We start from the raw sequence: 14,987 nt of genomic DNA on the forward strand, positions 1-14,987 counted from the left end.
CAGCACTAATCCCGGTAAGCTCCTCGTGGCCATTCCAAAAGTGGGGGTTGGATATTGTGGGACCCTTTCCGGAGGGAACAGGAAGGGCAAAATTTTTGGTGGACTACTTCATAAAATGGGTGGAAGCCAAGCCGCTTCGAACTATCACAGGTGAGCAGATCAAGAGGTTTGTATGGGAAAACATTGTTTGCAGTTTTAGGCTACCATACGCCATAGTCAGTGACAAAGGGAAGCAGTTCGCCAACAACCCGTTCAGGGAATTATGCCTGCAATTGAAGATTATGCAAACGTTCACGTCAGTAGCCCACCCCCAATCCAATGGCCAAGTAGAAAGAGCAAACCGAAGTGTGGTAGAAGGAATCAAAGAAAGACTGGGAAGAGAAAAGGGATCGTGGGTAGAAGAATTGTCTCATGTCTTATGGGCGCATAGAACAATGCCTAAAACGAGCAACGGAGAAACGCCTTTCAGCCTAACGTATGGAACAGAAGCTATGATCCCTGTGGAGATCGGGGTACCAACCCGGCGAACTTTGCAAGGAGAAGGGAGAGTGGAGGAAGATTTGAGGTTGAACCTGAATCTCGCGGAATAAAGGAGGGAGGAGGCAGCGAGACGGGAGGTGGAATACAAGAAAAGGATCAAAAGGTACTACAATGCAAGAGTCAGGGAGGTAAAATTCAAAAAAGGGGATTGGGTGTTAAGAGAAAATGAGGCAAGTAGAAAGGAAGATCAGGGGAAACTAGGGCCTAAATGGGAGGGGCCCTATCAAGTTATCTGGGCCGGAGACAAGGTGGCCTACAGATTGGTAGATTCGGCGGGGTAGGAGGTTCCTAGGACCTGGAATTCAATGCAACTTTGAAAGTATTACGACTAAAGGCATAAGCAAAAATTCTAAGGATCAAACAATAACCTCTCTGTGATGAAAAAACAAGAAAGTCTAAACTGTATTTTTTTTTGTAATCATGATGTAAACATGATCCTAATACAAGAAAGTGTTTTATTATGCAAGACAATGAGTCCGTCTCATTAAAATGCAATAAGTATGACACACGAGTCCGTCTCATACATACTCACGCAACGCTCCCCAGAAGGGGAAGGCCTCGCCGGTAGGCTAAATGGTTAACCAAACAAACATAAAATCAAAATGCTAGGGCAAACGCCAAAGCATATACATACATATCCAAATATAAAGACATACAAAGTTAAAATGCGCCCACAGGGGCAAACAGTGGTACCATTGTCTAAAAGCACACAAACAAACCAACACAAAGTTTACTTGTTCAAAACAAACCATCAAAGTAAAACCTATGGCAAAGGAGAGGGAGGATTAACGATAGAGGCAAGGGCTTGGATGTCCACAATGGAGATCTCAGGGTTTGATGTCACTTGGGTAATAATGGGAGGGACGTGAGAGGTAAGGGCCACAAAGGCCTCCTGAGCTTCCACCTCCGCAGTAGGGAAATAGGAGGGAGCCTCCTGCAGGGAAATACCACGAGAGGAATGTTCGTACCCTGCCCGAAGCCCATTTTGAAAACCAGAAGCAAACACCGCCCGATTGAGATTGTCCTGGACCTCCAAGGTCTCCCTACAACTTAAAGCCCGGTTATATACTTGTTTAAAACCTTTAGAAACTAGCCACTTCCGATCGTCATCATGCATCGAAACAACCTCCTGAAGACGGGAGCACTCTCCCCTCAGCCACTCGATCTCCTTCGACAAGATTTCAACTTTTTGTTCCCCTTGACTCCTGAAAACCTCTAGCTGTTGCAAAGCGGATTGATGCTAGGAGCGTTCCTGATCAAGCAGATTTTCCAACTCATGTATCCGCACGAGAGGGGGACTCTCTTCAAACTACAATACAAGGCAAAAGGTAAGCAAAAAAGAAAAAAACAGAAGAAATAGAGAAAAGAGAGAAGCAAACCTTTGAGATCTTGGCCTGAGCGTCAAGAAGGGAAGATTGAACAACATCAAACTCGGCAACTTTCCCCTGGGCAAGCTGAAGGGAGGTAGTCAAGTCAGAGACTTGCTTGTTAGAAGACTCCAGAGCAGCTTTCAACCCAGGAACCTCCAAACTTTGCTCCTCAGCCACGTTCACTCTCTTTCGCATTTCCCCAACCCGTCGGACATAACCTTCAACATACTTTTTCAGACTCGCAACCTCCTCCTGACTATCGTGGTAGGCCACATTAACATCAACAAACCCCTGACGAAGAGCAGTGCCCAACACTAAGGTACGTACAGATAAGTACCAAATTCCCCAACCAAAACATCCGGTAACATGGTTTGCACATGAGCATGATCAACGGGGGGAATAACACACGTAAGGAATTCATGGGCAAAGTGAAGGGTATTAACAGAGGAATTCACTATCAAAGACCATTTTGGGACAAAAACGTCAGCGGGGGGGGGGGGGGGGGCACACCTGTGGAAGGATTCGAAGAGCCTTCAGGAGCAATGGGAGTTTTGCCTTTGGGATCTGCCTCAGTTACAACAGGGTCTTTACTTGTGAAAACGGGAGCGGAAATGGTGGGTCGGGGGTCGCATCAGAAACCTTGAAGTAAAAATTATCGTCAAGATCCACAACCTCATGAGCAGAAGAGGAGCCTTGACCAGTAGAGCCAAGATAAGAACGTTTGGATTTTCATAAGCGACTCTTTAAGGAAGAATCAAAAAGGTCAGACACAACGTTCTTGCGTTTAAGTGACTCCTGGGCAGCAACAGATGAAAAGCCGGGAGCATCTGAATCAGAAGAGGCATCAGCAGCATGAACAATTTGGGTAGAACCATCAACAGGTGCAGGGAGGGTAACAAACTCAGCACCCTTCACAGGACATTTCTGAAAAATCTCTATCAAATCCATCTTTGTAAATAATAATAATAAATAAATAAATAACAAAACAACCGAGGGCCAAAACAAAAATAAGACAACGCGAGGCAAAAAAAAAGGAGATAAGGAGTCACCAACTTCGGTCCCCGTCAAACATAGCCGGACGTGTTAATGGATCCCGCCAAATCTGACTAAGTCCCGCCATGTACAGCAGAGGCTCAGGATATGTAGCGGCCTCAGTGGGATTTTTAACCAACAACTTATAAAGCAAGTCATGAGCGGAAGGAAAACCAGGGGCAAGATCATCAATGTGAGAACCAAGATGACGTCGACGAGTAAGACCGGGGGCGAAAGAGGAAGAAACAAAGAAAAAGTCATTCTTCCACTCCCGAGGATAGAACCCGGAAGGGATATAAGATGTGCAAGGGGATGTTTATTACTGGCCCTCCGTTCGAAAGTGAACCAATCACCATCAGCCTTCAAACGATAAAAACGGCGAAACAAGGTAACAGAGGCATGGCCGCCAAGAGCACGACAAACAACTTCAAAATGAGTCACTCGAAGAAAACCTAGGGGATGGACTTGGAAAAAGCACAATCGATGGTGTTTCAATAGAGAAATCTGAAATTTAGTTAACGGGTAACGGATATTTGCAAACTCAAGGTTTTTGGCGTATAAAGAAATGAACCCAGGACGACTACAAGCAGTCTCGTCCGGCCCAGGAAGGGTGGGAGATAAAGACAAAGGGATATGGTAAGTTGAACACAGGGAAGCCATTTTGACGGAGGACATGGTTGAGACAATGGTAGAACGACCGTCGCGACTCATAATGAAGCAAAACGAAGAAAACAAACATGGGCAGAGGTGAAGAAGTTCGTCGGAAAAACATGGGAGGAGAGAGTTGGAAGAGAGAGGGTCAATAATGGTGAAGTGACAAGAGGGGGCGGTTATTATTGGCATTGGGAAAGTAAAACCGTCAAAAAATTCAAAATGAAGGATGGGCCAGAGAAAGGGGCGATTGATTATTGGGCCAGACCTTTCAAATGGGCCAAAAAAAATAATAATTTAACATGGGCACATAGAAAGCAGACCAATAGAGGAAGGGGCCCAAGGATAAAGTAGCAAACCGGGGGTCAAGGAGGACAAGATGAGTCTATGGTCCTTGTCATAATAACAAAGACAATAGACTGGGGGGACTTGAAGATAGAGGTGCACAAATCGGTTTTTTTAAAAAAACCGGTTTGGTTAATAACCGGACCGGTTTTTCTTGGCCTGGAAAAAAACCGGTTTTTAAATAACCGGACCGGTTTATTAACCGGTTTTTTTGGTGCAAAACTCGGACCGGTCTAACCGGTTAGGACCGGTTTAGAAACCGGTTAGAACCGGTTAATAACCGGTTAACCGGTTTTTTTTTTAAAATAACCGGTTAATAACCGGTTTTTTTCATAATAACCGGTTTTAAAAAAAACCGGTTTTTCCATTAACCGGTTCGTTAACCGGTTTTGGATCTAGAACTTGTAACCGAAAGACGAACCGGCGGTTTGTAAACCGGTCAAACCGGTTTTTAAAAAAACGGTTTTCGTAAAAACCGGTTTCCGGTTTAAACCGGTAAACCGGTTCCCCAACCGGTTTTTTTGGCCATCTCTACTTGAAGAGCCTACCCATAAGACGGACTCATGGGCAGGCCTCAGCCCAGTAACTCAAGCAAGGCCCAACAAGGTTAGACCCAACAGCACAAAAGGTTCTAGAAGAAGGCTTGGAGGGAAAATGGTTTGCGAGGGAAACTCATGCAACATGTCTGATCCGGTGGGTGGCCCGAGACGCGCATGATCCGGGATAGGGGATAGTAACCAGGAGATAAAGATTTTCGTAGGAAGAAAGGCCCATGGGAAAGAAGAGCGGACCAAAGGGCCCAGCCGGAAGTCATAGACCGTAGGTCTCTGTATATACACGTTCTCCTCTATAAATAAAGAGGAGATGACATTTGTAACATTATTCACTCAATACATACCAATACACCACACACACTTGCATTGATCCCATTCTTGTAATCGTTAGGAGCCTTCCCCGGTCAGCCGGAATAGGATCCAACAATAACCTAGTTAATAAATGATATGTTAATGATCACTAACATGAATTAAAATCATTTCTTCATCTGAAATAGGGAAATTTTTCTCCGATCCCTTTCTCTCTTTGCATCGAAATAATAGAAAATATACACTCTGGAACGCGTGTAAACGAGGGAAACGTTATTGTGTAACGAGGATTAATTGATGTTTTTGTTTCAGTTCTTAATTTATATGAGAAGCATAGATGAGATGTTACGAAAGAAAACTAACCATCTTAATTAACTACATTATCCTAGGACGACGAAGGAGCCGCTTAGTTGGTAAACAAGCTTATTAAAACTAAATCATTTGAACAGCAAGAGTAAAATATGCCGCATCTCGATATTATTTATAGAACTAGCCAGATTGGTTTTCACAATTGAACGTCATTTGTTTGTGCCATGTGTTGCCCATAAAACCAGAAACTTTCTTCATCATCAATGGGACATGGTGGATATAGAATCCCAAGCTCAAGAAAAGGTTTCAAGAAATCATCAGTAGAGCAACTAATATTTCCCTCGAAATCTTGCAAAAATGGCTCGGTCCAAAAATCACTACCATTTTCTCCAATCATCTGTGTAGAACATGCGTTGTCTTCCATGCCAAAGCTTTTGATGTTTATGCCTGAAGAATCACTATGAGAAAGTGATGATATGGTGGATGAGGATGGCAGTGGTGATGTAACAATTGGAGTGCTTTCGAGTATATTGTGAGCAGCATTGCCCAACAACGAGTCGATATTAAAATCTTCATACGTCGCATCTTCCTTTCGACTACCCGCTCTTAAATTGATTCCTTCGGCTGGTTTTGATTTGAAGTTGGTTGAACGGTTCTTGAGGGACGAATGCCAGTGGTTTTTAATCTCGTTATCTGTTCTTCCCGGCAGTTGTTTGGCAATGGTAGACCATCTGCATGTATCATAAAATCACAAGCTTTAGAAACATGCCAACTAACCTTAAAACATTAATTTATACATTTTAGCAAGAGCATACCTATTTCCGAGTGATTGATGCAATTCTAGTATTAGTTTGTCCTCTTCCGGACTAAAGTTTCCTCTTCTCACATTCGGTCGCAAATAGTTAATCCAACGAAGTCTACAACTCTTGCCGCACCTTGATAACCCTAAAGTCAATAACACATGTTAACACTAATAAACGTATCCTGTAATATCGAATATCCCTCTTCTAAAACATATGCTAAAACTTAGGTAAACTTCATGTCTTTCTTAAACAACTCAAAATAAATTGTTGTCTAAAATTGTAAACCTGCATGCTTAGGAAGTTGTCGCCAGTTCCAACAGCCATAAGCAGCAATATAATCCACCAATTTCTTGTCTTCCTCAGGTGTCCATGTTCCCTTCTTAATACCATTCTTATCACAACTTGGAGTTCTCACCATCTCTCTCTCTCTCTCTCTCTCTCTCTAATTTCACAAACACACACTCTTGGAAAATAATAATTGTTTGTGTGTGTGTTGTTTTTTGATCAGATTTTGATTTCTGTGAATGATGGTGAAGCTTTTATGGCCATGAAACACAAACAGGAGAAACGTGCATCACGAAAGGTACTAAACTTATGGTAGTGAGTATTGGCAAAAAATAATAAAGATGATAACGACATATTGACTTAAGGGTCCACACAAGAAAATTCTTTGAAACAAGAATATCCACACACTGTCTTAACTTTTGGCGTCACACGCCATTTCATATATTATCATGAAATAAAGCTAGCTAGCTAGCACATAAATAAAATTCGATTAATTAGATATTTTACAATTTGTGGATTTGGGTACGTAAAGCATTAAAAGAGATTAGGTGCGATAAGAGATTCAGAGTTCAACTCCTTAATTCCCACATCATCTTCACCGCAACTCTAGTCCACACCCTTTACATATCCATCAGTTTTTTCTCTCTATTTACATTTCATCCTCCAACCAATCTGAAACCTTTGAAAATTGAAATGCTCTCGTCCCTATCATCCTACCATATTTTCTTATAAATAAAACATTTAAATTTAGTAAAAGTTATCACCAATAATATATATATATATATAGGGTTAGGTTAGAATAAAAACTCACTTGAGTAGTGAAAACTCTATAAACTCATTCTTAACCACATGTTTTTAATTAAGATTAAATCTTGTGGTCCACAATTAAAGTTAATAAAAATGTAAAAGTTTATTTACATTTTCTCTCTCCTGAAAACATATATAAAAATTACTAAAAAAATATAAAAAAAATGGCAAAACATTTTTTTTTATGTTTTCGATGTTTTATATTAAATGTAACAACATATATTATATGTAACAAAAAAAAAACGATGTTACATAGGGTTTTCATGAGTTTTCTCAACTCAAGAGGGTTTTCAAACTATACTTCTTATATATATATATATATAGGGTTTTCAAACTATACTTCTTATATATATATATATATATATATATATATAAAAGATCAAATGCAATAATCTCTTATCTTACATTACGTACGCGACACCGTTACACTCTTGATTTAAAAAAACACGCGATGGCAATATTGTAAATTCTTTCAATTCGTTTCCATCCCAATTAACCATTACGATCATTCAACCATCGTCACTGACTCCATTGCAGTCTTCACTTCAATTGAACTGAAAATTTGAAAATTGATTTCAACTGATAGAAGTCTAAATACGTTCCAGATTTGTTCATATGATGAAATCGATGATTAAATCAATAATCGATTGATGATTACGAGATTATATGAAGTGATTTTAGTGTTTAATTTCATAATACAGAGAGTATAATTTCAGAACTGAGCTTCTGAACGTTTAAAAGTTTGTCTAGAACATTTAATTTCATATATGAGCTCTGATTAGGGTTCTGAACTTCTAAACAAAATTTCTAAACTTTTTTTGTTCTGAACTTTTAAATAGAACTTCTAAACTTTTTTTGTTCTGAACTTCTAAACTTAACGTTTAAAGTTGTTTGTTTTTGGACAGAACGTTTATCTTAACATTTAAAGGTGTTCGTTTTTTGTTAGAACGTTTAGCTTGAACGTTTAAAGGTGTTCGTTTTTTATCAAAACGTTTAAATTGAATGTTTAAAGGTGTTCGTTTTTTTGTCAGAACGTTTAACTTGAACATTTAAAGGTGTTCCTTTTTTGTCTGAACGTTTAAATGTGTTCGTTTTTGGTCTAGTGTCTTCAGTTTTGTTTAGAACGCTTAAACATGATATTTTTGAACCGTAATCAGAACTCAATTGAGTATAGTATTCTGCAATTTCACAATCGATTGATGAATCTAAATCCTTCTACACATCAATTTAATTGATTAAATCATCATTTTTTGATCAATTTTGAAAATTCTTGATGTTCAACGACATTTCATTTTGATTTTGGTTTTTGACTTTAGAGATTTCATACTTTAAACTCTGATTAGGTTTTAGGAATTGGATGAGATGGAACGATAAGTTTAGAATTTGGATCATAATGGATTTGAAATCGACGAATTTGATCATGAACTAGTTTGGGTTATTACGAAACCGCCATCGCGTGTTTTTTAATCCAATGCTCTTGAAGGTCGCACACGTAAAGTATGATAAGATATTATTGTACAATAACCCACCACTATATATATATATATATATATATATATATATATATATATATATGCACACACACACATACATACATACACATGGATCATATACAATCGTTGTACGTTATAAAAATCAGGACTAGTCAGCGATCAATCGCTGGTCGGCCAGTGACTGGTTAATTTTTAGGTAGTTGGCAAGAAAATCGGTAGTCGGTCCTTAACTTCGGCCTTAATTCCGGCCGATTTGCGGAAATTTGCAGCAATTTTTCGATTCTAGCAGTTTCCGGTCAATTTTCGAGGATTCCATATGCATATACTTAAAAATGTGTGTATGTATATAAATTACTTATATTATAAAAATGTGTGTATATATTAAAATTACATATAAAATATGTATGTATAAAAATTACATATAAAAATGCGTATGCATATATATAGCATTGAAATTTATTTAAGGTTGTAATCCGATGAACCTCGACTAATTTCGATTAATCGATAGTTCTCTCCCCACCACCCGATTAGTGATTTCTATAACACTTTAAACAATGAGAGAATTTGCGAAGCATAAGTAGAAAGAGAAAAACAATGGCATATTTGTAGATAGTGTTATCACACTAGTTATTTTGTAATAGTACAAGCGAAAACACATTTGAAGGGGAAAAATCCCATATTCGAAAATAGTGTTATCACTCTTTAGATAGCCAATTAAATAAAAATTAATAATTGTTAAGTACGTTATACCAAATTGTTATTTGTTTCGTTCCCATCATCCCATGTATATGTCATAATTATCTTTATTTTGATATCTGAAAACCTTTAATAAATTGAGAGATTTCAAGAAACACGCATTAGTGATCACTAAATGACGAAAACCCCATAAATAATGACATATCACTCTTGACGTCAATGAAAATACCAAGACTCACCTTGCTTCCCCTTTTTTTCTTTACATGTGAAGTGTGAACAATGTTATAATGTGAACGCACTTATTAATTTATTTACTTTTTTTTGAAAATGATTGTGTTCTCATATTTGAGACCCCACTATCGGACGATTTTGGTGGACCTAAAATAGGAAGCAACAAAGCATGTGTTAGCACTTTAAATATATGAAATTATGAATGATGTTTTGATATCAAACTATTACTTCACTCGGGCAAATGGAGTGTGGCTATCACTACGTACGTAAGGATGTTCCGGGTGGAGCTCAGCTCCTCCTCGGTTTCATTCGGTAAGCATGCTCCAACCACCGTCCACCCCTAATGCATCGAGTAGGAGATTCGGCAATGAGAAACTAGAGAGAGAGAGTAAACACTTTCAACCAATCACATTTTTAATAGAAAATAAATTATTTCCTTTCTATATTAATCTCCAATTCTCCATACACCCAATAAATCTTAAAAGAAAAATTCATAGTTTTGACATGACACTACTCTATTGGTCGATCTCTCTCCATAATTCTCCATAAATCTCTTTGCTCCATATACTACAAAAAAATTGGCCTAAGGCAGCCTTTATTTTTCAAAAAAAAACTGCATTAGGTGAAGTTGCATTAGACCTAATACAACCTTTTATCAGATAACGCAACTGTATCTTTCAAATGCAACCTTTTTAAAACGTTGCATTTGAAAAAGCAGTTGCGTTATCTAACAAAAATGTTACAGTAGGTCTAATGCAACTTCACCTAATGCAGCTTTTTTTGTTCAATAAAGGTTGCCTTAGGCCAATTTTTTAATAGTACCCTAATAAAGAGTGTTATCTTATCGACGATTAAATTTATCAATAATGACTATCACTAACAGAGTCCTGATAAAATGGTCGTTAGATTTATGATAGTCACCAATGGATTACTAATGTGAAAAGACTAACGGCTTTGTTTAAACTTTAAACTTTACTAACATAACTACCCACCGGTAATTCGTTGCTAGTATTAATTTACTTTAATTAATTCATACTAAAGCTTATTTAAATTTCTGGAAAATCAGTTACAAGTTCCTTGAAAGTATAAATTAATGAGAAATCTAAATATTAAAGGTAAACTACATTAAATAAATAGGTTATGCTGAAGAATCAGATCTTAGATTTGATTTAGAATCTTGTGATGAATATGGCCTTGCACTCAGTTTTACAGTTTGATTCATAGTCGAGTGAGGGCTGTACTGTAAGAGACGAGCTAGACCTCGATAGCCTTAATGGATGGCCCCTGTGATGTCAAATCCAATTCTGTATCGCCGGTCCACTCGTTCGAGGGGGGCAAGGATAGCTCATTCAGGTAGATCGGAAGAACCGACCAAATCTTGGTTATGTAAAGAACACCTTTTAAATAAGACCAAACCTGAGAGGCAGTTTCTCTTCATTATAAGAGAACGGAAAGATGGGGATGAATGCAATACGGAGAGAGGTAGAAAGGCAAGCACTGCACGGGGCCTCTCTGATGCCTACACTTCTCCTGACGGGGGCGGGGGGGGGGGGGGGTGAAGAAATTCAATCTTACGATATCCTGTCAATAGTATTTTTTCCTATATTATGTCAATATCATCGGTAGATGTTCACAAGTTACTATAGACATAATAAACCGTCGGTGATTACAATTGGGTTAACGACATCAGCTAATTCTATTTTACTTTCTATAATTTAATTGCCCTTAATGAATTAATTTAGGTACACCAAGACACATGAAGTTATAACAAGTTATATTAGGCTAACTTTAAAAACACTCACACATGCGCACTCTCTCTCCTCTCATGTAGAAATGAGACCTTGTGAGAACTATTTGAAAATTAAGAACTTTGAAAACTATTTTGAACCGCAAAAGCAACCTTCAAGAAAAAATAAAAAAATAATAATAATAAAACTTGTAAAACCAAAACAAATGCGAAAATAAAAAAAAAAGTAAAAAAGCTAAAACATTTATCTAGCATTCCGGTTTCATAAAAAAATCTTGCTCTTGCTAAATTATACATATATGTAATACTTATAAACACGTATTTGCATATATGTATATATACATGTTATTTTTATACACATATGTACAATTAAAATACATGATAATGTACATATGTGTATATTATATAACTGGAGATTAAGTAATAATATACACACGCGTAAAATTTAGAAAACCGAGTTTTTTTTTAATTGAAACCGTGATGCTAGATAAACGTTTTGTTTTTTTTTCTTTTTACCTTTTTAAAATTTCTGCTTTTTTGTTTTATAGTTTTTTAATATTTTTTTGAAATGGTTTTTTTGTGGTCTAAAATGGTTCTTAAAGTTTTCAATTTCAAAAAAATAATTTACGATCCTCAATATATATATATATATATATATATGATTGAGTTCATTTCAGAAATAATTCGTATAGCGAGAAGTGATCTCAACTATTAGATTATTAATCAAAGGTTGAAACATTATTGCATTTATTGTAATTAATAAAATTTGAAAGACATTAAAATAAATAAGAAAAAAGTAGTTTAGGCATAATAAAATAATTAATTATTTAATTTATCTCATTAATCCCTAAATAAAAGTCCAAAGCATAAATATCCAAAATTTATAATTTGAAAGTTACAATTTATTTATTTAATTTATATGTTAGTGTAAGATTTAATTTTGTTCCTTTTTCGCCAATAAAAAGTTTTTAATTTATAACTTCAAGCAAATTTAGTATCTTCGTCATCATTTGCTCTTTCGAAAAAAATTAACAATAATTTGAAGATGTGTAAGACGGAATAAAATGTGCACGAATAAATTGAAAATGTATAGGAAAAAAATAGATATGTATGAGAAAATTAAGGATGTGTAGGAAAAAAAATTAAGATGTGTATGAGAAAATTAAAGACGGGTAAGAAAATTTTGAAGATGTAGGAAGAAATTACATACGTGTAGGAAAAATTTGAAGATGTGTAGGACGAAAAAAAAGTGTACGGCAAAATTGTAGATGTGTAGGAAAAAATATGTTTTGTATAAGAAAAGTAAAGATGTGTAGAAAAAAAATTAAGATACGTACGAGAAAACTAAAGATGGGTAGAAATAAATTTGTTTATCTGTAGGAAACATTTGAAGATGTGTAGAACGAAAAACATGCGTACGAAGAAATTGAAAATGTGAATAAAAAAAATTAAGACGTGTATGAAAAAAATTAAAGATTCGTATTTGAAGAGCTGTAGGAAAAAAATTGTAGTTGTGTAGGATGAACTCAAGAGATAAGGTAAACAATTATAAAGATAAATTTATTGATTTTTTTAAATCTTTTAGTTATTGTGATTAAATTAATTATATTAGTTAGAGATGTAACTAGTATGGTTCAATTATATATATTAACTGGGTGATTTACCCTGCGTGTTGCGTCGGGCTGGTGATGTTTGGCTTTTTGTATGCCAACTCAAATTCGGTCGGAATCGGGTTACGTAGCCGAAGCTAAGCAGCAATAATAATAATAATAATAATAATAATAATAATAATAATAATAATAATAGTTCGTCAAAACCCAGATATAGGGATGAGATCGGTACCGTACCAGTACCGAAAATCCCCATCCTGAAAATTGCAAATTCTTGATACCGGTACCGAAATATTCGGTCCGATATCGGTTCGGTACCTGTACGGTACCGATATTGAAGGTAGAGTTCAGAAAATACCAGTACCATACCGTATCGATACCAAAACTTAAAAAATTTGGTACTGATTTGATACCGACGGTACCAATCGGTACCAATACTAGGCCAGATACATCAAATTAACATATTTAAAGCAAAAAAAATCACGTTGAGGCGGATAACTGATGTGAATATTGTATGATATCAGCCCTCGTATACCTTATGATACGAAAAATGACATATTTAAAACGACGTTTATGTGATCGGTAAAACACGGACGTTGCGACAACGAATCGACTCGAATTCGATAGGTATCGAATAAGTTTGTTACTGTATCGGAAATAAACCCATATATTAATTTTGACAAACTAACATATTTAAACCAAAACGCAAATAAAATAATAATAAAAAAAAACCAAAAGGATATTCAAAGAAAGTAGTCTCCAAAATAGATTATCAAGAAATTTTTAGAGATGAGTCTTAAACTTGCACATTCCTTGTGGTTTCCTTTCCTAAGCTCTAATAAACTTATTAACAACCATCAAACTAAGTTATCACAATTGATTAAATGTCAAAATGATTTACCTAAATATATAAAACTAAACTATAGAATATTAAAAAATCTATTGAGACACCAAACTCCTAAATTATACTAATTGGAGAGATAATACATTTATATTACTTTAATATACTTTTCATATATTTTTAATTATGTAAGATTAAAAAATAAATAAACTTGATTTCTTGCATGAACCATCCCATATATGTGTATGTATATATATATATGTGTGTGTGTGTGTGTGTGTGGAAGAGATATTTTGAGAACTTTGTTAAGTTTTAAGAACTTAAGAACTACATTCTTAACCACATATTTAATTAAATAGATTAAATTATGTGGTTGAGATTAAATTTAATTAAAAAGTTAAAGTAGGAGAGAGAATAAAGATGTAAGTGATTACACTAATTTTTATGTTCGTTACAACTATGTAAAAAGTTGACTCGGTGCGTAAAAAATTATGTAATTTTTTTACGTATATGTAACCTATACATATTACGTATATGTAAAAAAATTCAAAAAAAATTGTTACGTTGAGTTCTTTCGAGTTCTTAAAACTCAAAGTGGTTCTCAAAAGAAATCTCTCATATATATATGTGTGTGTATGTGTGTGTGTGTGACTAACTTATAGTGTTTGACCATAATAGGCCTTGATATATGTATGTCCCGAAACCGGATCCGACAAACGAATGGATTTTGTTCTTGATAAACGATCGAGACGGGTGCGGTGAAATCAAACGACCGAAAGAAAACAAATAAAGATAATATAAACGAACGATCTCGGTATTGAATAGAAGGTTTGTAATATTAAACGAACCGATCCCACCCAAGGTGAGTTCCCCTTGGGTGGGTGAAAACACCATGCAAACACACACTTAAAACCAACAAAATGAAGTCCTATATATAGTCTAACATAAATATTCAAGAAGATCTCCTTCCGTTGAAGCTAAATGCGTGCACCGAAGCTCTTGTCTTATATCCGGATTTCTCACCCAATTTATGTTCTTGACTATAATATATTTAACGGGTTTCATCATATTACTATCACAAGTCACACATTATTAGCCTTACAATATGTTGTAATGATTTACTTTAGATTACACGAAACTACATTATCATATAACAAGTCATTTGGGTTAAGTTCACATATTTATGGATGTTATGAGTTACGCCAGGTTACACAAAGCAATATTGTCTCATAACAAGTCATTTGTAGTCAACTTTACATATTTTATATTTATGGATAGCATTTCATAGGTTACTTTTCGTTAACGATTCAACATTATCCTATAACAAGTTATTTTGGGCCAATTCCCAATAACAAGTTATTTTG

General features: G+C 35.8%; 1 protein-coding gene across 1 annotated transcript; it reads right to left on the bottom strand.

Annotated features, from left to right (window-relative positions):
- Positions 1 to 5,306: 5,306 nt before the first annotated feature.
- On the bottom strand, positions 5,307 to 6,336 carry LOC143535933 (myb-related protein 308-like). The gene is made up of 3 exons (XM_077030044.1): positions 6,199 to 6,336; positions 5,926 to 6,055; positions 5,307 to 5,841 (listed from the first exon to the last, which is right to left on the bottom strand). Exons 1-3 carry the CDS (start codon positions 6,329 to 6,331, stop codon positions 5,307 to 5,309), a joined length of 798 nt encoding a protein of 265 aa, XP_076886159.1. The 5' UTR covers positions 6,332 to 6,336.
- Positions 6,337 to 14,987: the final 8,651 nt, after the last annotated feature.

Source organism: Bidens hawaiensis, unplaced genomic scaffold (genome assembly GCF_021521415.1).
Source record: "Bidens hawaiensis isolate Kalapana, Puna unplaced genomic scaffold, B.hawaiensis_p1.1 tig00010730_1, whole genome shotgun sequence".
Classification (NCBI taxonomy): Eukaryota; Viridiplantae; Streptophyta; class Magnoliopsida; order Asterales; family Asteraceae; genus Bidens; species Bidens hawaiensis.